Source organism: Haliotis rubra, unplaced genomic scaffold (genome assembly GCF_003918875.1).
Source record: "Haliotis rubra isolate DU_JTF1 unplaced genomic scaffold, ASM391887v1 Scf1689, whole genome shotgun sequence".
Classification (NCBI taxonomy): Eukaryota; Metazoa; Mollusca; class Gastropoda; order Lepetellida; family Haliotidae; genus Haliotis; species Haliotis rubra.
In genome coordinates, this window is record NW_025765657.1 from 24519 (window position 1) to 51657 (window position 27139).

The window sequence follows — 27139 nt, forward strand, 5'->3', positions numbered from 1 at the left end:
CACCGTCCATTGGCGATTCACACAGTACGATGGTACACATTCAGCCTTATCACACGTTGCAACCACCAAATAACCATTTTAGTCCTAAGCATAATGTTAAAGCATGGGAGTTAAGATGGTCTTAGATGTATGGCATAGGGTCAAGGAATCCCCACACCGGAATCCCAAGTGGGGACAATCACAGATTTTAAGTGCATGGTTTTACGCCGATCTGAAAGTTGTATAAACATTGTGTGCTGTAACGAAACTCAGTCGATGATCTTACGTTAACGGGCAGTGGGGTAAGCTAGTGGTTTAAGCGTTGGCTCGTCACGGCGAAGGCCCGGGTTCGATTCCCCATATGGGTACAATGTGTTGCCCCGTCCTTAGCTTGTAGCTCTGAACTTCAACCTCTATAACATTATTTTCATGAATATACAATTGTGCACGGGTCTCCCGGAAGATAAAGTTAAAACACGGACAAGGGAAAGTCGTGTTGTGACATTATTTTGTGGATATCTTATATGTGATATCGAAGCAAGGGATGGCTAATATGATCGATAATCGGAAATATCGTCGATAGGAAAAATGTTTAATGATCATCGACAGGAAAAAAGTGATCGACAACATGGTACATGATTTATGTGATAGAAAAAAAGTTTTAATTTTCTCAAACAATATAAATGTAGGACTTTAATCATGGTCTGCTTCTAAATTATGTTTTTTGAAAACCCATGCAAAACCCATGTGACCACTCACCAATGATGTCAAGTATATAATTTCTTTCAGACATTTTTTACATTTTTGCTCAAAGTTACACCTCCGATATTTATCGATTCAGTGAACGATTATCGATGTCTATGATCTCTATCGATAACCAGCCCTAATGTGGCTGCCTACATCATGGTGGTGGGCAGAGGATGACGGAATGTATTCCTGATTGTATTGAGTGATTGTATTGAGTGAGTTAGTGAGTGAGTCTGGTTAAAATTATGCAACCTTTAGCAATATTGAAGCAATATCACGGTGGGACACCACAAGTGGTCAGAATTGATCAACCCATGCTTGTCGTTTGAGGCGACTAACGGGATCGGGTGGTCAGGCTGGCTTACTTGGTTGACACTGACACATGTCATTGTACCCCAGTTGCGTAGATCGATGCTCCTGCCGTTGATCACTGGATTGTCTGGTCCAAACTCCATTATTTACAGACCACCGCCATATAGCTGTAATACTGCTGAGCTAGTGCGACGTTAAACAACCAATTCAACCAACAAACAAACCAACAAACCTATTTAGGACGCATACCGCAAAATGTATTCCTTCTCATCACAATGTTATTCGTGAACTAATAATACACACATTTATTTATTTATTTTTTTTTTTTTGTTGATCACTCCTCTCGTATTACGAACATATTGCATCGATCGAGTATTCCTGCGTTCAAACAACGTAACATTAATTTATCGAGTCCTTGCGGAGGACGATGAGGTAAAACGATCCACAAATATTTGCCGTCGTTGTGTATACCTGGACTCACAAAACATGGCCACCACAAGATAATACATATGAATCGTCACTCACAATGGTCAACTACGCTCCACAATGGTCAACTATGCTGTTACGTCCCGTTCCAGTATCACGAGCATGGCTAGATGACGCTGTTCCATGGCATTATTTCCGGAAGGCAACATGCCTTTCAGACCAAGATCGACCGTTAAAATCGCTTGTGTGATAGTGTAAAATATTTATCGCAAGCGTTTGAAAGACGAGGTTGTTTGTCGATACTGTAAACGTGAGTACTCATTCCGGGAGCACAACTCCCGTATAACATGACTTGGAGGGAGAGGCAGACAAGACGTACACCGGTCGCTAGAGACTTCGTGGGAGACACGTGATCTTCACTTCCGGTATTGATACTTGCAACATGCATATGCAGTCAAACACCGATTTGTCTAACCTCTATGTGTCGAACTTAGGTCAGTCTCGAAGTAGAAGGTCCTCGTGGAACTTACTAGTATTTAGTTACTTACTGGGTCATTGTGCGGTTGTATCGAATCTCGAACAACTCGAGGTATATATGTTCGTAAATCCCCTCAACATCGTTAGATAGTTAGCAGTGGAGAAACTAGCGCCATGCTGGGTTCTGACTTCTGACACCAGTCAGAAAATGCATTGTGCGGTTGTATCGAATCTCGAACAACTCGAGGTATATATGTTCGTAAATCCCCTCAACATCGTTAGATAATTAGTAGAAGAGAAACTAGCGCCATGCTGGGTTCTGACTTCTGACACCAGTCAGAAAATGCAATACTTGGAGACGAGGTTTAGTGAAAATGTGTGACAAGGAGCTGCAAAGTTTCGAATGTCGAAACATTCGAAATGCAAAAGGTTCACACAACATTTACATAAAGTAAAAAAAAAACCGAGCATATTAATTAATCTCTGAAGTGACACGTGACCAGCTGTGAATTGTACTGGATACACCAGTGTCTTGTCATTGTCTGTCACAATGTCACATCGTTAGAATCATGCACTCGTTATCTGCCCCTAGTCTGTCTCACAGTCCCTGAACCAAATTAATTTCCCTACTGCCAAGCCCTCTCTGCAGTGCTAAAGCCCTAAATAAAGCAAGTCTAGATTTCCTCAGGTTCTGAATCTCTGGTCTCCCTAGGGCTCCTTTTCAATATAAATGGGCTTGTTTGTTACTATCAAAATTATATATATTTAGAGACTAAGCCTTAGTCTAATCTGTCCCCTACCCCACCACTTACCACACCCACACCCACAACCCCGAGACTGATATACAATGTACCCGGACTGTTAAAACAATGAAACCGTTCGATAAAGTTTGAAACTTAGAATTGTACGAATTTTGGAGCAATCAAAACATGTTCAACATTATGTAAAAACGCATGCTATAAAAACTGCATTGAATTGTTAATGAATTTGTCATAAATCAAATGTCATGGCTGCCGATGTGGCGTCAAGCGTACTGAGACTAGGGATCGACATATCGGCCTTGGAAAGGGAGGTGTGGGGGGTGTGAGTATTTGTCCGTGTGTAGATGTTGTGTTAGCTAAGATGTGTAAACGGATGTTTGTTTCGGTAGAGTTTTATATATGTTACAGTCAATCTGTCAAACCATCATTTGGTCAAAAATGACTGAAACGATCAGTCAGTTGGTCGAAAATGGTCAAAAGACTAACATTCTAAGTCATTTGACCGAATGACTAAAATTTTCGACCAGTCATTTGACCAAGTGACTTAATCGTCGACTTCTTCAAGGGGGTCAGTCTCACGGGTCTCAGACTGCTCTAGGTGGGAACTGGTAGCTGCAAGTAGGTCATCCTCTGCAGCTTGTACAGAATGTCATCAGGAAGTGGTGTTGATCGCAATCCAACCTTGGCCTCCATTCCATATCAAAAAAATAATCACCTGTGTATCCTAGCCCCTATGGGTAATAAAAAGCGATATCTACAAGTAGTATCAATATTGTAGATATCGCAACAATTGAACTGTCAACATGCTATTACATCATCAGTTAATGCTCACAAAGCTTTGACATCACTAAGAACACAGCTGACAATGCTACGACGTCGCAAAGTTGATGACATCACAATGCTATGATGTCATGAAGCTGATGACGTCACAATTCTATAGCCTTGCTGAGATCACTGCTCAAGAGGCCTAATGGCAGTTTTGTATTCAGCTAAATTCATTCTTTTACTGATAACTGATGAAGAATGATTTTGGATGATACGTAAAATCTCGCCCTCGTGTCTTCTGATATCAATCATATCAACACTCGTTGAATAAAGTGAAAACATCTTCAGCAAGCCTCGGATGTTTGTAACTTTAATCAACTCGTGTTGATATAGATAATCAATATCAGAAGACACTTGGGTGACTCCATGTTCACCTCACTGCATCATTGCAATATCCGGGTTAGAACTGATCTTCAGTAACCCATGATTGTCGTAAAAGGAGACTAAGGGGATCGGTGGTCAGGCTCGCTGACTTGGTTGACACATGTCATCGTATCCCAAAAGCATACGTAGATCGATGCTCATGCTGTTGATCATTCGATTGTCTGGTCCAGACTCGATTATTTACAGACCGCATACTCCGGAAACTACCACATTGGGTTTTTGTGATCCGATAAGCATTGCATTTTTACAAGCCAGTATACTGGAAGATAACTATACTTTCTCTTCACTCTCAAATCTGTTGTTTAAATCTGAGACTTAATTTCATTCTATAATATCACCTGTTAAAATGTGCAACTGTAACTTTCGAGTATAAAGAATAGAGTCTGACTTTCCACCCTAATGAAGTCTGTTGTACCACATCTATCTAGAGTTTTTATCTCTCAACATTGTACACGCTATTTGTAGTTAGATGGTCCGTGATCAATGCAGCTATGGTAACGGTAATACAGTGGCTCTGAGGCGGCATTAGCGACATGTTCTATTTTTAGATCAAAATGGCAGCCACGAATAACTCGTGAAAGGAAGGTAGGGATTCTCTTTTCGTCAAGTTTAATGTTTAGACTGTGTTCATAATGTACTAGATTGCTATGTCATGTGTCTATTTTGCTTCTTATTGGTCCACACACTCCTGAATGTCAGTTGACACAATATCCGACGCCTCCATTAGATGTAAGAGATAGTTATTCGTACTTTCTATTTCATTTTAACTTTGCAGGTTAATTCAGCGTAAACCTCAACACTTAAATCACAGTAGAGTATATAAATTTAATTTGATATCGAAATACAATTACCATTACATGTCATACTTTTCACTTTGCGAATGAATATGATCTGATTTTAAATAGATTGGTTTCATAACAAGATGGACCTTAATTAGCATGATGTTGTTTATGGTAAAGAAAGGAATAAATAATTTGTTTATCACACATTCTGGAATAACCTTTGACTTTTCATGATTTTTAAAAGGAAGGACGTCTTTAGTAAACCTAGTCTGTTATTGAACTATTATTCCGTTTGCATAGTATGTGTAATACGTGAGTGTGCTCTTAGCGTCGGAATGGCTAGTCGACTGTGGCGCTGCTCTTGTGGAGATTTACTGAGAGCAGAGTAGCTGCCTGTGCACTGCAGGCATCAGGGCATTCTCTCAGACGATTCTAGTCCGGATGGTAAATACCATACATATGCCTGATATCATACACATAAATAAATATTCAAATATCTTTGTGTCGGTTGTTTGTTCACTCTACAGACTCTTCACTTTGGGGGAGGCCCAAGATCTATTTTTAGGTATTAAGCGTTTGTTATGGACGATTTGGTTGGTAGTCTCTCCATGACTCTGCGCCGTGTACGGGTGGTTCTTGTCAAATCTTGGTCCAGCCTGGTTCCTGGGATCTGCTGCGCTACGCTTAGTGTCGAGGTGAGGTGAGGTGAAATTAGGTTTAACGTCGTGCTTGAGAATATTTCGCTCATATGACGACGTGCATGCGTGCGATGTGTATGTGCGGCTGCTTGTACTAGCCCAGACTAAAGCTGGTTTTATAGTGCTAGCTCACTGAGATACCATGCCGCAGTGAAGCATGAATACCCCACTCAGACACATTATACTGAATCCGAGCCGACCAGTCCTTGTTGTACCCATTAATGCCGAGCGCCAGGCAGGGACCAACAAGTACCATATTTAAACGTCTTTTGGTATGACGGGGCCGGGGATCGAACCCGCGACCTTTCGCTCGGTGTCGAAAGACACCCCCGGAACAGATCGCCCATAGCCACAGGCCCGCGTATATATATATATATTTGAGATCGTGATCTTGAACTTAGTGACATTCAGATGGGAATGCACTTTGACAAGTAAGAAAAAGAGATAATAAATTATATGTAGAAATGATGATTGCATTATGGTGACAGGACTGACTCACCTTTCTTTGATGAGCATAAAAGGTATCTTTAACGACATGGACAAATTCATTATTCTTTGTTTTTTCATACTCAATATATGATTTGTTTTTGGTTTTGTTTTATTTCTTCAGAATTATACCTTTAAGAGCTTTTTGTTATATTGTGTGATTTTAATGATAGTTCAACAGTATCTTAGATATATTTGTTGATACTTTGTAAAGCACAGAGCTGTTACTGTTAAACAGGCATTTTGCTGATCTAGATGGAAAGTGCCGACTTTTGTTTCCTTGTAATAGCTTTTCATACATACAGTGCCATCCAAACGTTTATATGATCTTCAAATGATATATGTTAAATCTGGAAAACCATACTTCGGGTAAAATTACCTTTAATTGGTCCAGAGGGACCACAGATGCTTTAAATATGCGAAAACTGAAAGAATACTATCATATGAAAGAACTGTTGCCACTTTTAATTAAACACATTGCCTTTAATGTTTAATCAAGCTGTCATCCGTACCATGAGGAAACTTTATATAAATTTATCGATGCTCAATTTTGAAACATTGCCAGTTATTTGTAGAAAAGATTGAATGACACTATATTGTTAAAGAGGTTGCTATATATACCTGAAATGAAGAAATTTATCAGCGGGATCCTTTATTTTGAAGCGACTTATATTTATGACATCGCAGGCAATATCCTAAATTCTGAATAGTCATTTCTAACCACGGGTATGAGGAATATGTTGCTTGAAAGAAATTGATTTGAAAGACGATGTTGCCATGTTGACTTTATGATAATTGCCATGCTTGCTGTTTGAAGTTTTCTGTAGGGTATTGGCCGAGAAAGAAGGTCAATGTTATTAGAACGGAAGTACAAACAGCTCTTTTGGTACCATGGGATCGTTTTGGTTTTTTTGTATTTCGTAAACCAGAAGGGAGGTCATTCAATCAAAAATCCTCCTAACCTTGTTAAGTCAAAATATTGCATGAAATTCGATTATTTAATGATAAAAATGAGGTATGAAACAGTCAATACATTCACAAAAGTAAATAATGAAGACATTAGATGGTTACAGAATAAGACTAAATTGTTTACTTTTCAGAAATTAAACGATTCTGGCAAACAGTAAATAAGACTGGTTCTCCTTCGTACACGATGGACACTACTCCTCTGCTATCAGAACCAGAGGATGGATCCATCCAAGAATCCCCGTATCACCTTCCACAGCCTCTTCGGGGTCCATCTCTGGATGAATTAGCTGGATGTGGTGTTGATGTTAGAAGCCCCGGTGACGACATTACAACGACGGGCATCGACTTCAGGGACTACACGTCTCTCAGCACGAATGTCCAGCTGGACAGATTGAAAGAACACGAAGAACACGAACCAACTGTGAGAAAAGTCGTTTTTTCTCCTGATGCGACGACTGCTGATGCAGTTCCTTTGGACATCCCAAGACGTAACCCCATTCGTTCAGCATCAACATACAGTAATCAGGATCTCAGTGACCTTGACAGCGTATCTACTTCCGCTCGTCACGATGGCCACTACACCTCTGCCAGTATCGAAGACAGGCACTCGAGACCTGTTCCATCTTTTAGAGCAGGTAAGACGTTAGACATCCTATGTTTCCTGGGATATGGGTAGTGGTAACCGTAGTTTCTTACATGCATATTTCTTCGTTTATGAAGGCATATAATGCGCTTTGGGGAATAAATACAAGATTGATTTCCAAAAAAAAAATAGGAAATCTTCACCAAAGACAGAGTCGACTACCATGTGTTATTGAATCAGTATCAAATGTCGATGATACCAGGTGTTCAAGGAAAGAGGGGTATCATGAAATAAACACAAGGGAAATTAAATGCTTCTAAAAAAGAGGGGCGGTGGGGTAGCCTAGTGGTTAAAACGTTGGCTCGTCACGCCGAAGCCCCGGGTTCGATTCCCCACATGGGCACAATGTGTGAAGCCCATTTCTGGTGTCCCCCGCCGTGATGTTGCTGGAATATTGCTAAAAGCGGCGTAAAACTAAACTCAGTCAGTCAGTCAGTCTAAAAAAGAACGAAACATATCTTCAAAATTCGAAAATAACCAAGGCCTGCATGCCACTGTCCCAATGAGACAGTAAAGACAGCAGTTCTGGCACATGCAACTGACGTACTTATATGTTGAATACATTGAACACATCGTCAATGAACTTTATTACACATATATTTTGAATTTTCCTTTTTTGATGGGTAAAAGATGTGCCGGGCTGCTGACAGAAACATTTGATCATTGGTTCAAATCCCAGATTGGTTTGTCAGACATTCACCATATGAAGCAGACCGTTATAAAGCTGTTCGGTACAGTGTTAAACCAACCTTACTGATCTTTCAAGATGACCAAATAATGACCTTACAGGCACAACGGGCGGTGGGGTATCACAGTGTTAAAGCGTAAAGAGTGAGGGTTCGATTGCCCACACACTCGCTCACTCACTCACTCACTCACAGGCACAGGAGACGTGACAACCCAGCCTCCATCTGGTGAGATAATAAACGCGGACGAATCTGTACATCCACCACACTGGACAAGTGTTGCCCCTCCGCTCTCAGAAGGAAAGAGGTACCACGTCTTCTTTTCCTATGAAATCTCCGACAGAGAGTGGGTGGAGGAGGTCACCAGACGTCTAGAGTCGCCAGAGATGGGCTTCAGATGCAGCATGCACGAGAGAGACTTTCACGGAGGTAAGCGTATCATTGAAAACATCACCGAACACATCCGGCTGTCGGAGAAGACGGTGTTGGTGCTGTCTCCAGACTTCATTCAGAGTCACTGGTGCATGTTTGAGATTGAGATGGGGATGATCCTGAGCATGGAGGAGAGCCAGCTGCTGGTGGTGCCTGTGATGGTGAAGCGATGCTTTGTACCCGACAGTATCAAGACCCTCACCTACATTGATGCAACTCCTGGTAATGACTGGTGGCAGCGGTTCATTGGGGCCATAGTTTCTAAAGGTGTGTTTCCTGATCCTGAAACTCTAAATACCTTAGTAGATACTGATCTAAATAATTACATTCCATACATTATCTTCCCAATACAACAATCACTATATTTGTTCAATTAAATAGTAATTGGACATTTTCGCCTAAAAGAAATGGATAAAATCCTATTTCTCATATCATCTCAATCTGTATACTTTTCAAGGAATATGTCGCGAAATTACTTAAATTTACTGAAACCGAACCATATACCATTTTAGAGGACCTACGCGGTAACCTGACGGGTACAAAAGAATTGAGAATCGAGCCTCGTCACGGTAAGGCAGCTTTATAACGGTAAGGCATAATGTACTGTCCTAATGGTGATACATCCGACGGTATAAATGTGTACCAGTTACTGATAATGATATTGTTACCATATTAAGGACATTTTAATCGTATATTAAAAATCAACAAACCTGAAAGAAACATAGTATTCCCAGGAAATATCGAGAAAGTTGTTTTGGCAAATATCTAATATATGTATGTAAACTATAGTCGTTTTATTTCAAGGAATATATTAAGATATGATTCTCTTACAGTCTAAGTGTCTTTTCAGTAGTTTGTGAGACCTCCTTTCCATGCAATACATGACATACCCATGAAAGTTTGTAGGAAATTGCGTAACAGCGTATCCCGATATTCGACCACTTCTCTGTTCATATCCTCAACATGTCTAAGTCCTCTTTGGTTTATTCTGCCCTTCATTAGTCCCCGCACATTCTCAATAGGGTTAAGATCTGTGCTTGTAGCTGGGCCAGTTTAAAATTTGAACATCATTTTCGTGCGACAACCACTGTTTTGTGTTGCCCGCATTATCAAAATGGAAAATCCAATTACCTTCATACACTGTTCGGGCCGTTGGAAGGAGGTGATCACTTAAGATGTCAACATATCGTTCCTTCGTCAAATTTCCAATGAAAATACACAACGGCGTCACTCCACGTGATATCCTACCCCACTGGTTAAATTTCGGGATATGTTTTGGGTGTTAGTAGATCGGTTTCACGGTCTCTTTTGTCCAAGATTTTTACACAGTTCGGAAAAAGCCAGACAGAACTTTCATCAAAAAAGAAAACATTATCCCAATCTTGATTTTCGTGAGCACTACACCAGTTTAAACATCTTTCTTTCTTTCATCGATTGTGAGGGAATTCCCACAGGAGCTTGTAACGCTAAAAACTGCCGTCAAGGTGTGTACTGTCACTATCGGGGTCTTAGTACTATATAAAAGGAAAGGGATGTAACGAGGTCAACACACCAAGTTCGTTTCAGGGCGAATTCAACAATGCTCACTGTATTTATCCCAGTTAAAGTATGCACACATTTTCAAGCCAGTAGATTTACCGACAAAATAAGACATACAGCACAAAAGTCGAAGCCGTACTTTGGGAGCTAGGGTCTTCGGAAGCTCGGAAATCGTGATTTCTCGATTCCGAGCCAAAATCCCTGCTCAGAATTTGTAGTGGTAACTCACCAACTTTCTTGTTTATTTCACAGTTTACACAAACGACATGCACCAAAACATGTCGAACTGATGGCACCTGTCAGCGCGCTAGTCGCCATTCTTTCTGAGACACTTACACCTCACTGTCATAATGAGTTTACGTTCATTTATTCATCGCAAACTGAATCGTGTCGTGCCCGTTCGCCATTGACGACCTTATTATTTTGTAGGTAAATCTCGCAGGCGATCCGTGCAGTGCAGTTGTGTGCAGTTGAGCCTTTTATTTCAGAAACCATTACAACCTTCAAGCGTCCTTCACAAAACTCTCGAGAGTTATACCCTTTATGCTCTCCTTGCATACCGCTAAAGAAAACGGAGTTATCTCCCTTACACCAATGTTTAACTAAACATATTTTGTACCTTATTACGATATTTCACAGTACTTACTAAACTTATTGGCCTTCCAGCCCCTGTCTTGTGCTCAATCCCAACTCCTGACTGAATATTCTTCAAAGTTCTGTATACTGTAGACAGAGGAATGTCATGTCTACCAGCTAACTCTTTTGCATTAGTCTTATCCCTTTCAAAATCATCTAGAACGAGGTTTCTTGCCTCTTCTGCTGTCAGACCTTACATGTCAACAAAGGAAGCCGTCTGCCACACCAGGGGAGATAACTGTTGATATAGTAAGGTTCATCATCAAGCCTGCAAGAGTTACCTCCCATATTGAGTACCTTATTTCATAATGTAACACCTTTTTTCTAAATTCCGTTATCAGTATTTACAAAGATTTTCTCAATAACTTCTGGGAAAACTGTACATGAATTTATGTACGTGTTGTCCAGTTGTCAATATACGTTGAAAGTATCTGAGGTGATAGTGGTGCTATTTGATAGAGAAGATCACTTCACTACTGTTTGTCTTTAGGAAATATGGATGCGTTGGTTGAGCTATCTTCCAACTTCAAGTGTCCCTTGGGAGAACAGTTGAGGACCCCTTATATACCCGAGCCGTTACTGAGACAGGGTGTTCAGGTATGTTTTTGTTACTGATATGGGGTGTCCAAGTGTTGGTATCTTGCTGATACCAGTTATACAGTTGTGTATGTTGCTCAGGCCCAATATCCAGGATTGTTTCTGTTGCTGAGACCCAGTATCAGGTCTGTATTTGTTGCTGATACCAGGTATCCAGGTGTGTGTTTGTTGCTGATACGAGATATACAGGTATACTAAACGCCAAAAGAAACGTTACCCTCCTTCCTTAATGACGGAGGTACCTATTTTCAGCTGGCGTTGTGATGCGTGGACGTCCACTTCTTGGTCTGTCTACGGTGATCCCAGTCTGTCTAAAGCCCTGAATACGTCTTATAACCGTGATACGGTGGCATCCGAGGGCGTTGGCAACAGCATTGTATGTCGACCCCATCTGTACCATCCCATTGACTCTTTCTCTCCCTTCAGCTGTTAATCGTGGCATATTTCTCGTACTTGTGTATCAGATCATGTCTTCTAGGCTCTCTTTATACCCTATGCAATCATTCTGCATGTGAAATGGATGTAAATACTGTTTGAATATTGCTGCGTTTGGGCGATTGATATTGCCATGTGTAAAATGGAAATAGAAAAATGTTAGTTTGCAAGCAAAAATGTTAACAAAGATAATTGTAGATGTTCCTAAACATGTTTTCACAATATCAAAGACAGGTTTTACTTGTTTTCACTAATGCAAATCAGCAGAAAATGTTTTAAAAGACAAAAATCATAGCAATGATTATTTTACAAATTTACAAACTCTACAACAGTTGTTTCTTGTTTTAATAGTTGAAAAATGGTGACTTTAAATGGTTTCTCATTTTTCCCAAAGCAGAATTTAATTTCAACCTTTCTTTTGGACATCAACATCACTATTATTGGTTTATTTCGGCATGGACGAATATAGGACAATTAAACTCTTCTGAAAAAGATGCATTTCACCCAAATACGAATGCATTTGAGAATTTATTTTCGTGATTTGCATAAAGCTGTGTTGTTAAGCTTTATTGTAAACTAAAACCTTCTAAAAATCATTGGTAGTTTTCAGTAATTCATAAAGGTAGGTGGGTGACGTTTCCTTTGGCGTCTAGTGCATGTGTTTGTTGCTGAGACCGGTTATACAGGTGTGTGTTTGTTGCTGAGACCCGTTATACAGAGGTGTTTTTGTTGCTGAGGCCCGGTATCCAGGTGTGTGTTTGTTGCTTACACCCAGTATACAGGTGTGTGTGTGCTCCTGACACCCAGTATCTAGGTGTTGTTGTTGATACCAGGTATTCAGGTGTGTGCTTGTTGTTGAGACTCTGTATCAGGTGTGTATGTTGCAGACACCTAGTATCCAGGTGTGTGTTTGTTCCTGAGATGCAGTATCAGCTGGGTGTGTGTTGCTGAAACCAGGTATAGAGGTGTGTGTTTGTTGCTAAGACCCAGTATCCAGGTGTGTGTTTGTTGCTGATACCAGGTATCCAGGTGTGTGTTTGTTGCTGACACCCAGTATCGAAGTGGGTGTATGTTGCTGATACCAGGTATCCAGGCGTGTTTGTTGCTGATACCAGGTATCCAGGTGTGTGTTTGTTGCTGATACCAGGTATCCAGGAGTGTGTTTGTTGCTGATACCAGGTATCCAGGTGTGTGTTTGTTGCTGACACCAAAATGTGTATGTTGCTGACACCCAGTATCGAGGCAGGTGTATGTTGCTGATACCAGGTATCCAGTTGTGTGTGTAGGTTCCTGACACCCAGTATCAAGTGTGTGTATGTTGGTGACGACCGGTATCAGGTATGTGTTTGTTGCTGACAACCAGTATCCAGATGTGTGTATGTTGCTGACACCCAGTATCCAGGTGTGTGTATGTTGCTGACACCCAGTATCCAGGTGTGTGTTTGTTGCTGACAACCGGTATCAGGTATGTGTTTGTTGCTTACACCCAGTATCCTGGTGTGTGTATGTTGGTAACACCCAGTATCCAGGCGTGTGTATGTTGCTGACACCCAGTATCAGGTATGCGTTTGTTGGTGACACCCTGTATCAGGTATGTGTTTGTTGCTGACGACCAGTATCCAGGTGTGTGTTTGTTGCTTACACCCAGTATCCAGGTGTGTGTATGTTGCTGACACCCAGTATCCTGGTGTGTGTATGTTGCTGACACCCAGTATCCAGGTGTGTGTTTGTTGCTGACAACCGGTATCAGGTATGTGTTTGTTGCTTACACCCAGTATCCAGGTGTGTGTATGTTGCTGACACCCAGTATCCAGGTGTGTGTATGTTGCTGACACCCGGTATCCTGGTGTGTGTATGTTGCTGACACCCAGGATCCAGGTGTGTGTTTGTTGCTGACAACCGGTATCAGGTGTGTGTATGTTGGTAACATCCAGTAATCAGGTGTGTGTATGTTGCTGACACCCAGTATCAGGTATGTGTTTGTTGGTGACACCCTGTATCAGGTATGTGTTTGTTGCTGACGACCAGTATCCAGGTGTGTGTATGTTGCTGACACCCAGTATCCAGGCGTGTGTATGTCGCTGACACCCGGTATCAGGTATGTGTTTGTTGGTGACACCCAGTATCAGGTATGTGTTTGTTGCTGACACCTTGTATCCGAGTGTGTGTATGTTGCTGACACCCAGTATCATGGTGTGTGTATGTTGCTGACACCCAGTATCCAGGTGTGTGTATGTTGCTGACACCCAGTATCCAGTTGTATGTATGCTGCTTACACCCAGTATCCAGATGTGTGTATGTTGCTGACACCCAATATCCTGGTGTGTGTATGCTGCTGACACCCACTATCCAGTTGTGTGTATGTTGGTAACACCCAGTATCCAGGTGTGTGTATGTTGCTGACACCCAGTATCAGGTATGTGTTTGTTGGTGACACCCTGTATCAGGTATGTGTTTGTTGCTGACGACCAGTATCATGGTGTGTTTGTTGCTTACACCCAGTATCCAGGTGTGTGTATGTTGCTGACACCCAGTATCCAGGCGTGTGTATGTCGCTGACACCCGGTATCAGGTATGTGTTTGTTGGTGACACCCAGTATCAGGTATGTGTTTGTTGCTGACACCTTGTATCCGAGTGTGTGTATGTTGCTGACACCCAGTATCATGGTGTGTGTATGTTGCTGACACCCAGTATCCAGGTGTGTGTATGTTGCTGACACCCAGTATCCAGTTGTATGTATGTTGCTTACACCCAGTATCCAGATGTGTGTATGTTGCTGACACCCAATATCCTGGTGTGTGTATGCTGCTGACACCCACTATCCAGTTGTGTGTATGTTGGTAACACCCAGTATCCAGGTGTGTGTATGTTGCTGACACCCAGTATCAGGTATGTGTTTGTTGGCGACACCCTGTATCAGGTATGTGTTTGTTGCTGACGACCAGTATCCAGGTGTGTGTATGTTGCTGACACCCAGTATCCAGGTGTGTGTTTGTTGCTGACACCCAGTATCCGGGTGTGTGTATGTTGCTGACACCCAGTATCCAGGTGTGTGTATGTTGCTGACACCCAGTATCCAGGTGTGTGTATGTTGCTGACACCCGGTATCCTGGTGTGTGTATGTTGCTGACACCCAGTATCCTGGTGTGTGTATGTTGCTAACACCCAGTATCCTGGTGTGTGTATGTTGCTGAGAGTCAGGTATCTACTGAGACCAGGTGTTCAGATGTGTTTTTCTTATTGTGGATGGGTGTTTATATTGCTAATCAGGACTCATAGGTTTTCTTATATCCCATGGATAACACAGTGAAGGATATCTGTAGTGTTCGGGCAACACATTCACATTGTTTGTCACTTGTAAGGCGTAATCAAAACACTTTTCAAAATATGTACGTTTGGGGGATTTATTCTAGGTGTAGAGCCACTTTATTCATCTGGCCATTTACTTGTTCCTTCTTGGGCTGCCTGCGCAGGTGCCACCAGATGAGTTTCAACAATCGATGGACATCATTCGATCTGCAAGGTGCTGGTGTGCAGTCCTCTGTGACAACGGACCATGTTGTGTGCCAACCTTCACGATCCTCCTTCTAGCGGGAATCTCTACTGTAGCGCTGGGGGTGATAGCAAAAGGAGAGCCACCGCTAATAATGATATTTCCAGTGTTTTTCACATCTCTCTGGCTGTTCTTCGCTTTAACATTTTGCATTCAGAGACGAATAGTAAGTATATTCATATTATATCTGGTAATGTTACGTATAGTCAAATAGCTTCTCGGATTCCGTGAACTTTTTTGATGAAAGCAAATCATATAATCTTTGTGTTCATTACTTAAAGGAGTCTATTTTTTTTTTATTCCAATCTGAATATTAATGCGAAAGCTAAAATTTAACCAGGAACTGAAAAATGTTGCAAAAACACGGAACAAAACAATGGTATTCATATCAAATACCATGCAGGAATTTTTTTCAAAATATATCCTTTCAAGTATAGTATTTGTTATAGTATGTCAGTGTGGTTGTGAGGGAATATTGTAAAAATAATACATGTTGTAAGGGGTGTGTGTGTGTGTGAGGGCATTTTGGTCGGCCGTTATGTTTTTATGACGTCACATATGTGTGACCTTTGTGTGACCTAATCGACTGTTGAACCCTTAAGCCCCCTTTGGGAGTCTCCTTCCGACCCAGGTGTGTGTGACCTTCAGGTTGACCTTGGTAGTCTGTGATTATTATTCAATTATTTTATGAGTTTGCCGACTCGAGTGTTCACACAGCAAAATCTCTTTTCAACGTAGAATTAATATTACATAATGCATATGAGGGGAAATTAGTTGCTATTTATTAGGTCAAAAGCTGTGAAAATATCAGAGCGCATTTTGTTAAATAAAAGGTATCACTAGCCAGTTTAAAATATGCTGTCATTGGTGATTTGGTACACAAGGAACAACTCCGAAGTTCTGAGTATTTATTTTACATATCTGTGAACAATAAACGATTGTAGCTGTTAGCAAATAAAATTCATGCGCCATGTGGGCCTGTATATGATTATTGCGTGCGTGAATGGAGGGTGCAGTCTATGCACTACTACTACTACTAAGAGCAGAATCGCTTGCTCGCTGAGTGGGGCCGTAACTGAAGAGACATGTGACAGCTGTGATTGGGTGAAATAGTATAAGGTGTTATGTTTGTTAAAATCACCTCCATCCAGTCATTAAAACTGACCACCATTTTAAGTATTTAATGCTGTCATTTGTATGACCATAACTTATGCTTATGCGAGAACAGATATGTTCAAGCAGGTGACAGTTGGTGCGGACCTGGGAGGGTTGATGTGTTTAGCTTCCTGTTGTGTGACTTCCTGTGCTCGCAAAGTTAGCCTGTTCAAGTTGACCAGAAATTGATTTTATTGTAATTTAAAGGCCAGACTGTAATCATGTGTACATGGAATGGTCGTTGATAATTTTCAGCGTGGTGGTGAATGTAGTGTTACGAATGGTCAGCTTCCGTTGTTTAACGGTCAGACTGTAATCATGAGTACATGGCATGGCTGTCGATAATTTTCAATGTGATGTTGAATGTATGCTGACAAGTGGTCAGCTTCCGCTATGTAGGGAGAGAAGTGTCTGACCGGAATTAAATACAGGAAATAGTAAGCAGTTTAGGACTGATGGTCACAGAATATCTCAAGTAGGGTGTCAACTGGTTGTGCAGTGATGAAATGATTAAGCATTTGTCATATATATTACTGAATAAAAAAAACAAACCTACATGTGTTCCTTCTGTAAAACATTCCAATGCTTTTACTCAAAATTTAAAATTGAACTTTACTCTCAAACTGCAAACATAAAAAAAAACCCACCCATGAATGCTATATATGACATTTTTTTTGACATCATGTGACATTTGACATCATGTGACATAGGTTACTCACATGTCGTTAGCCACCTAATTCCACAGACAGTACAATGAAATACTGGTGTAAGCTTCTTGTGACTGTATTGTGTCGGGTATGAAGATGTTGGGGCCTCCCGGTGTTAAGAATTGTATTCTGTGTATTCAGTGACATAGGGAGGATTATTTATCAGTTGTAAAACAAAGATTTATACAACGAACAGTTGTCTCATGTCAGTCCTCCAGCAATCCATTAAGTGAGTGAGTGAGTTTAGTTTTATCTTACACTCAGTAATATCGCAGTTATATGGTCTGTAAATAATCGAGTCTGGACCAGACAATCCAGTGATCAACAGCATGATCATCGATCTACCCGGACCTTCACGGGTACAATACGTTAAGAAACAAGAGAGATATACAGATTTCATTGTTTATAAGCTCTGTTTCAAATGAGTAGGCTTTAGGATAGGAGCTCTCCCAAATGTCTACTTCACATGTTGTGCTAATCGTCTTATTGTCCTTCCTCATCGTCCTGTCGAGAACCTTCACTTGTTTGTAGAGCCATATAATACGTTCAGGATAAGGTTTAATGTTCATCCGTTCTAAAAGATGCTTCACTATGTAGGTTTTCCCACAGGAGGTGGGCCCTGAGACGATCATGGTAAATGGGTGTATTAGTCTAAATTCTTCCAATGACTGGGTAGTACTCTCTGATGAATGTGGTTGCATCATAGGTGATCGTACTTGTGATGGTGGTGGTGGAGGAGGAAGAGCAGGTGCTTGTGGTGGTGGAGGAGGAGGAGGTGCTTGTGGTGGTGGTGGTGGCGGCTGCATTGCTCGTCTGTGTTGATTCCTGAGATGTCTAGGCATGGCATCCCTTCTGGAAAAATTGAAATTGCACACGGGACACGTTCTTGACTGCATGGTGGTCCGAGTCTAAATGGCAGGAAACCTGTCTACTGGCTGCTTTTATCTAAAAAGTCGTCTTCCGTTTCTTCATGGGACTCTGGGAGGAACGTTTTTTTCTAGCTTTAGATCCCCCATTCTCCTGCATCTGAATAAGAGGCTTGGCCTGTTCGACCACTTGTTGAGTAGGGGTAACAAAATTAATCTTAGGTTGCTCTGTGGTTTCTAGTTTTTGTTTGCCTTTCTTCCACTCTGGGTCATACAGTTCAATATAGGGGGAGGAATAGTCATATTAGTCACGGCGTTCTGATTTTTTAAAATCTATGTCCCAGGACAATATAGATATTTCCGTTAGTCCATTCCTCCACCTTTGGTCAAGATGTAATGGTTCATTCAAACCCACCTTGACATTAAAAGGTTTGTTGCTGGGATAGAGGTGTTCACTATCTGTACTTCTGACCGTAATGTATTTATCCATGTTTAGATTTAATCTTGGGGTTAGGTAACAAGTATCCCAAACTACTGCTGAGTAGTGCGGTCCACAAATTGGACCTTCCTTTGTCCAAGGACAAATTGACAATACACGTAATGACTACAATGTAAATAATAATGTTTTTCCCAAAAATGTCCAGGTGTCAGATGATGTACTCCGCATAAGAGATACTGCTGCTTCAGTGTCTTCCATCATAGACGACTTTAAAAACAGGTTACGTTGTGCTTTTATTCTGTTTCACATCACCTGGGATCCATGAATTGTATTTTGTAGACCAATGGAACCATTTCACTAACACTCCTCTTTTTGACAATGTCTTGAATTCTATACTCCTGATCTGGATTTTCTACCACTGCTTGTAGCTCTGATGAATAAAAGGCACCTTCAATAGGATCACCACCCCAATCTTTCAATATTTACATGTCATTTCCTTGAGACCAATATCTTCTTATTATTGTAAAAAAATCACCAGACTATTTCTCTTGATATTCTCTGTCAAAAGTTCTCTTCAGATGACTCACTCTGACTTTATCCCCCACTTTGAAAGTGAACTTCTTTTTACTCTGTTTCACCTGGCGGGGTTTAATCAAATACTGAGAGAGTCTCACTTCATCTTCATTTTTTGAGTTACACTAGCAGGAGACTGTCCTAAGGAACGATGTTTAGTGTGATTGTAACTCTTGACTACATCTGGTAAGATATCCATATATCTGTAGGTAAAGTGTTTCAACATGTATCGATACAATCTCATTTTAATGGTTTTAATCACTCTCTCAGTATAGGGGGCCTTGGTTTCATTCAGTGTAAACATTTGGGTTGCCTTGTGCTTTTTCAAAGAGGCTTTTACCCACCAATTCTTAAATTCTGATCCCATGTCGGATTGAAAAATACCAGGCCTACGATCTTGTGTCTTCCATAAATGGGTCAATGCTTTCACCACTTCTTGTCCCTTTGTAGATTTGAGTGGATACACCCATAGATATCGTGAAAATAGATCTATGATGACCAATAAATACTTCACACCATCGTTGTACTTTGAAAGTGATGTCTAAACCTTCCACCACATAGTGTCTTCTTGGAAATGTTCTCCAAACTTGATGAGTCATAGTATAGTTCTCCTGACCTTTGAGCCATTTCTTGATACGATGTAGACCAATTTTAAACTGACCCTCTGCTTTCACAGCTTCATACAACTTCTTGGGTCCAGAACAACTACTAGCGTGTTTTGGGGTCATAATAAATCCTATTCAAGTACTCTTCCCAAGGTGCCATCTCAAATACAACTGAACATGACTAACATGCATCATGCTATATTAACAAAACCCAAGACGAAAATACAATACAAGGTTTTTATTTATATCAAGTGTCATATATAGCATTCATGGATGTTTTTTTTTATGTTTGCAGTTTAAGAGCAAAGTTCAGTTTTAAGATTTTGAGTAAAAGCACTGGAAAGTTTTACAGGAGAACAAATGTAGGTTTGTTTTCTTATTCAGTAATATATATGACAAATGCTTAATCATTTCATCACTGCACAACCAGTTGACACCCTACTTGAGATATTCAGTGACCATCAGTCCTAAACTGCTTATTTAATTCCGGTCAGACACTTCTCTCCCTACATAACGGGAAGCTGACCACTTGTCAGCATACGTTCAACATCACATTGAAAACTATCGACAGCCATGCCATGTACTCATGATTACAGTCTGACCTTTAAACAACGGAAGCTGACCATTTGTGACACTACATTCACCACCACGCTGAAAATTATCAACGACCATTCCATGTACACATGATTACAGTCTGGCCTATAAATTACAATAAAACAATTTCTGGTCAACTTAAACAGGCTAACTTTGCGAGCACAGGAGGCCACACACAACAGGAAGCTAAACACATCAACCCTCCCAGGTCCGCACCAACTGTCACCTGCTTGAACATATCTGTTCTCGCATAAGCATAAGTCATGGTCATACAAATGACAGCATTAAATACTTAAAATGGTGGTCAGTTTTAATGACTGGATGGAGGTGATTTTAACAAACATAACACCTTATACTATTTCACCCAATCACAGCTGTCACATGTCTCTTCAGTTACGGCCCCACTCAGCGAGCAAGCGATTCTGCTCTTAGTAGTAGTAGTGCATAGACTGCACCCTCCATTCACGCACGCAATAATCATATACGGGCCCACATGGCGCATGAATTTTATTTGCTAACAGCTACAATCGTTTATTGTTCACAGATATGTAAAATAAATACTCAGAACTTCGGAGTTGTTCCTTGTGTACCAAATCACCAATGACAGCATATTTTAAACTGGCTAGTGATACCTTTTACTTAACAAAATGCGCTCTGATATTTTCACAGCTTTTGACCTAATAAATAGCAACTAATTTCCCCTCATTGTGTAATATTAATTCTACGTTGAAAAGAGATTTCGCTGTGTGAACACTCGGCAAACTGATAAAATAATTGAATAATAATCACAGACCACCAAGGTCAACCTGAAGGTCACACATACACACACACCTGGGTCGGAAGGAGACTCCCAAAGGGGGCTTAAGGGTTCTACAGTCGATTAGGTCACAAAAAGGTCACACATATGTGACGTCATAAAAAAAAATGGCCGACCAAAATTGGTTGTTTGGGCATATTCCCTACCCCACACAAAAGCGGTATGTAAAACGCCACTCACTCACTCGCCCAAGACTGACATTTACTTCCTGAAATATCTTATCTTATAGCAATGCCCAACAGAATGCCTACAAAGCCAGAGCTGAGACAACCTAGACTTTAATAATAATTTTACACTTGAGATAGATTCCTGTTTCAATTTATTCTCTGGGCTGTTGGAATCCAAAGAAAGATTTTTGGCGTCTTCATAGAATCTGTCTTTATGAAATCTATTCTCATCTAGATTGAGCCAAAACATCAACTCATCGCGAAATCCTTATAAATGATGGTGACATTTTGAATAATACTTGAATAATCTGTGTAAATAATTTGTACTCCCCGAAAATCGTCAAAATGTGATATAAGAACATATATTTTCATTCCAGAGACGGTCTCGACTCCGAAAAGCAGTTGCTGAAGTCAACGCGATATTTCTGAAGTACAACGTCATCGTAGGATATAAGATGCAAACGGCTGGTTGCATTTTGACCCGGACATATGTCAGTACTCGTAACGTTTTTTGAAATCGCATGTTCTCAACAGAGATCATTGCACTCTCTATCTGGCAATCACCTCAATTTCATTGCACCATTGGTACAGGGGTGGCCCAACAGCCTAGGGCATTGTAATTCGCCCTGCAAATTTACGTCTCTTTAGCGTACCTGAAGCATACAAGTTCGATTGTCCACATGGGTACAATGTATGAAGCCCATTTCTGGTGTCTCCAATACCCGACTCCCCCCCTCCAGTGATATTGGTGGAATACTGCTAAAAGCGGCGTAAAACTAAACTCACTCACACTCACCCATGATTTTTTAAAGTTTGTAAGTAAAGGGAGTGCTCACAGGATTCAAATAATGTTTAATTTTGTAACACTTTTGCCATGAGATCTCCTACATCAGGATGAATTGTGACATATTTGTTTTTCTTTTTTTGTCCGAAAAGGAAGACCGTATGTGTCTAATATTTTCACACCTAATTGGCCTTTCTGGAGCCCTTAGAACTCATCTCTTCTAAGGATTTTATTATTTTAAATGTGATGACTCTTCCTTATTCTTAATGGTAACTACATGTTGAGCAAGGGTCTTGGATATTCAATTTCTTTGTTAAAACGAAAGCGACCTTAGAATGATCTTTCTTGTTCATCATGTCTACTTGTTCATGCCATTTAATGAAGTAAACTTATTTTTTCATTATTAGATATAGTTCTGATGCTAATAATGCTGTGTTCTTGGTTCGAGTTAGTTTCACTTTGATAAAAAAGGACACTTCTTTCATAGAATACGTGTGTATACTTCCCATCAAAAGTTTAGACGTACGAGTGTCAATATAGCCACTTACTTCAGCCAGCTGTTCTTAACTAAATTTTGCAAAATATTCCATACTGCCTGAAGGTACTGTTTACACATGAACTGATGTATTGTTAAACAAATTCGTAAGGTCGGTAAGATTGTTGTCATGAGTTAAAAAAAAATTAAAAATCAGTGAAATTTGGCGAATTCTTAACAAAACTTTACACCAAAACGCAGATGTTCACATGCACGATATTTGCACATCCTTATCAGCAATTTGATGCATAATCCTCGTACAATTCATATGCATAAGGTTTGCAGTTGGTTCCCGCAAGATAGTTGTGAAATCAATGTTCGATACCATATATATATTCATAACATATAGTGAGTGTTTTAAGTGGGTCTAAACTTTTGATGGGAAGAGTATTAAGAAGTCCATCGCTATTTTCAGCTCCAATTTTGGTTTTATAATCCAACGGAATGCAAGGTACGTACGAAACTGTTCATGCTCTTTTCATTTTTAATGATGATATTGTATAACTTGAAAAGTGTACGTTGACATTCTTTGATGTAAAGTAATCATAAACATCCAGAATAGTCAGATTCGTCATGTTATATGATCTATACACAGATATAGTTGAGAGTAATAGTGCACACAATTTGATATCGATTATTGCTTTATAAGGTTCCCGGTTAACGTCAGTTGTGTAATCTCATAGTGATGTAAACTAGTGATACTAGTGACTCATGTTTGCAGTGTGTATTTCGTCGTTCCCCAGGTAACTGTTTACCTGTGAAGGTTGGAATGCTTGTCGCCAGAGGCGACAAACAAGATCAGGTGGTCAGGATCGCTGACTAGGTTGATGCATGAGGTATCCCCTTTGCATAGATCATTGCTCGTACTGTCAGTCACTGGATTGTCTGGTCCATTGTTTACAGACCGCCTGGATTATTTACATATCGCCGCCGTATAGCTGGAATATTGTCGTGTGCAGCGTTAAACAACAAACATACCAAAGAGAAAAGTTTTGATTACTTTCAGAACTTATTGGCCAATTTTCTGGAAGGAATTGAAGGAAGACATCTTGCATCTGGTTCAAATGCAGACAAGGTTAGTACTGTATTTATTTTGTTTGTTATATATGAATCATACCTTCTCTAGCTCATTTCTGACAATCACGATCCCAAACGTTCAGTAGATCAGAAGCAGTCGTAAAATCGTTAGCACCTTTTCAAAATTAATTTTCCTTGTTTTTGTGACGCAAATGAATTCAGTGAATCAATGTTGAGTTGGGTCAGTGATCCTCTCATTAAGGCTTAGGCCAGGGATATTGTTGGAAATGAATGGACCAAGGATGTAGTCAGTAAGGGTTGGGCCGAAGATGCTCTTGTAATGGCTGAGCTGCAGATGCAGTCATTTAAGGTTGGGCCGAGGATGTTCTTGTAATGGCGGGGCTGGAGATGCAGTCATTTAGGATTGGGCTAAGGATGCTCTAGTGATGACTGGCCCAGGGATGCAGTCAGTGGGGCTTGGGCCAAGGATGCTCTAGTGATGACTGGGCCAGGGATGCAGTCAGTGGGGCTTGGGCCAAGGATGCTCTAGTGATGACTGGGCCAGGGATGCAGTCAGTGGGGCTTGGGCCAAGGATGCTCTAGTGATGACTGGGCCAGGGATGCAGTCAGTGGGGCTTGGGCCAAGGATGCTCTAGTGATGACTGGGCCAGGGATGCAGTCAGTGGGGCTTGGGCCAAGGATGCTCTAGTGATGGCTGAGCTTGAGATGCTGTTACAAAAGACTGGGCTGCTGCTGCAGTCAGTTGGGTTGGGCCGAAGATGCTCTTGTAATGGCTGGGCTGGAGATGCAGTCAGTTGGGTTGGGCCGAGGATGCTCTTATAATGGCTGAGCTGGAGATGTAATAGTTGGGTTGGGCAGAGGATGCTCTTGTAATGGCTGAGCTGGAGATGCAGTCAGTTGCCTTTTAGTCGATGAACAAGATCGTCTTATCTGGGGCCAAGGTTGCCATTATATTAGTATATTCTGAAGACTGCGTGAAATTCACCCGTAGGTCAATTCGTTGCCTTCAAATAAAAATTTTGCCACAATACTGTAAGGATCAACTTGTCTTCACAGGCATCGCAGCTGTTTCAACACCACTGCCTTGACTACACTTCCGCTTACAACGAAGGTCAGCTCAAGGTCAAACATGGCGCTAGGCACGTCCGCAACGCCATCTGCCTTTGTCAGTTTGTAGAGGACAAGTACTCAGAGGGCCAGCGTCTTCCTATCATGATCGTATGAAGTAAATCCATGCTTTATGGCATTGTGATTTCCCAGGATAGCAACACAATGCTCCTTTATGTACAAAAACACACTCTGTGTCAGGTCTTACTTTCTTATGTACCAGTTTGAATGTTTTCGATGGTGATAGTTTAGTTTAAAACAGATTATAAAATTTCGGTAATATGCCTGCCGTGATTAGACGGTTACCTACTTTGGTAAAACCGACATTGCTGACAAAGCAAGAACATAGGGAGAAAGAAGCTTTGTTTCGAACCGACAATGTCTTAATGCCAATCAAAGAAGTCTTAGATGTCTGACGAACCTGTGACTCTCCCAATGAATTGTGGCCCCATTCTCTACTGAACTACCGGCCCTCCATTTTATATAGACACGTAGTTTTAAAGCCTTCAGTTTCCATTGAGCGTAGTTGGTTTGTTGGTTGGTTGTTCAATGCCGCACTCAGCAATAGTCTAGCTATATGGCGGCGGTCTGTAAATAATCAAGTCGGGACCAGACAATCCAGTGATCAACAGCATGAACATCGATCTACGCAGTTGGGATACGATGACATGTGTCGACAAAGTCACTGAGCCAGACCACCCGATCCCGTTAGTCGTCTCTTGCGACAAGCATGGGTTGATGAAGACCAAGGCTTTTTGTAAAATAACGTAAATTGTTTGAAAAATATTCTGATTTTGACTCACATGTCACAAACGTTGTTTACGCGTTGCCAAAACTTGAAAACACCATAGTGTACTTTCTTTTGTACGTCAGTTCAGTTACTGTGGTCCCCTTTCCCCGAGGTCTCTCAGTAAGAATTAGTCCCAACAACCTGTCTTTGCCATATGACATGAGTGGTCAGGCTCTGTCACTATAGAATGTTGATGAGGGTGGCGTTGAACAAAAACATGATGTCGAAGGTGGTAACACCCTACGACTGTATCGCCACAGTAAGCCACAACATCGTGATATTAACTAAAACACAATCCAAAGCGGCGTTCAACGCATTCAACAGTTTAAACTGTGTTCTCAATAATCCTGTCGTCAGACACCCCAAAATCCACGGCACTTAAAGAAAATGGAATATAACCTTTTTATTTGCCTGTATATCCCTGATTTCATGATCCCAGGACCCAACCTATTTAGATACTTTAAAAAAACATGCACGTACAGTGTATATATATATTAAATCTTATGTACCACATGTTAAATCCTTTGTGTCTGTCTGTCTCTCTGCCTACAGCGAGTCCTCACTAAAACGGACGTCAGCTATCCAGAAACCCTGCTATCCAGAAGACATTCATTGAAACTGGAATAAGTGGATCAGGTTAATGGTCTCGATGCCCTCTTCATGGCTAAAATATGCATTAAACATGTTCAGTTATCCGGACAATCAAAATCTGTTGTTCTGTGTGTTTACGCAAGCGTCCATCATGTTTGAGCAATATTCCAGCAACATCACGACTGGGAACACAAGAACTGGGCTTTACACATTGTAGTCATGAATGGAATAGAACTTTTGTCTTCGACCTAATGAATGAGGGAGCAATGTTTTAAGCAGCTTTTGGCAATGTTTCAACAACATCAACCGAAATTCCGAGCGAAACCAGAAAAGGGCTTCCCACACTGTACCCATGTGGTGAATCGAGCCCGGTCTTCAGCGTGACAGGCGAACGCTAGCGCTTCAGCAATATGCTACCACACCGCCCGCAATATATGCTTTCGAATCGCAATATATCGCAATATGAAAATTCTCTGCAATACCCACCCCTAGTAGATAAACGTGCAATAATGGACTCGTATTAAAGAAAAAGCATGGATATACGACAACTGACAGGATCGACCAATTTCATTACTATGTGCACACTACTGCAGGTCTCCAGATAATTTTTCAACATCAGGAGTACGTACTCCTTATTTTTTTCAATATAGGAGTACTGGAAAACCTTAGGAGTACATTTAGAGTACTGAATGGAATTTAATGGCGGATCAGTAATCTTGTGTTTCGTTTTATATATGCACCACAACATAGCTACTCTTGTGTAAAAAGGTCAATAAATAATAAAACATTATTTTTTCAGATAAATACGTCTGTAAATGATTCTATGACCGTGCAACATTGCAGTGGTGCATATCTGCTACGTTTTCTAAATTATTTCCTACCGTATCGTGCATATTTTATATCCGTACATACGCCGATACGGCCCTTATCTTGAGCCCTGATACTGTATGACAGCGGTTAGATTCATGATGACAAAGGACGTTAAACGACGGTACTAATTATG

General features: G+C 40.9%; 1 protein-coding gene across 1 annotated transcript; it reads left to right on the forward strand.

The window, feature by feature from the left end:
- The first annotated feature begins 4902 nt into the window (after positions 1 to 4902).
- Positions 4903 to 25371, forward strand: LOC124272339. Its single transcript, XM_046707513.1, has 10 exons — positions 4903 to 5388; positions 6978 to 7481; positions 8371 to 8874; positions 9120 to 9176; positions 11273 to 11379; positions 15289 to 15534; positions 21669 to 21782; positions 23026 to 23061; positions 23617 to 23685; positions 24705 to 25371. The coding sequence occupies exons 2-10, from the start codon at positions 7031 to 7033 to the stop codon at positions 24870 to 24872; spliced, it is 1752 nt and encodes a 583-aa protein (XP_046563469.1). The 5' UTR covers positions 4903 to 5388; positions 6978 to 7030; the 3' UTR covers positions 24873 to 25371.
- The last annotated feature ends 1768 nt before the right edge of the window (positions 25372 to 27139 follow it).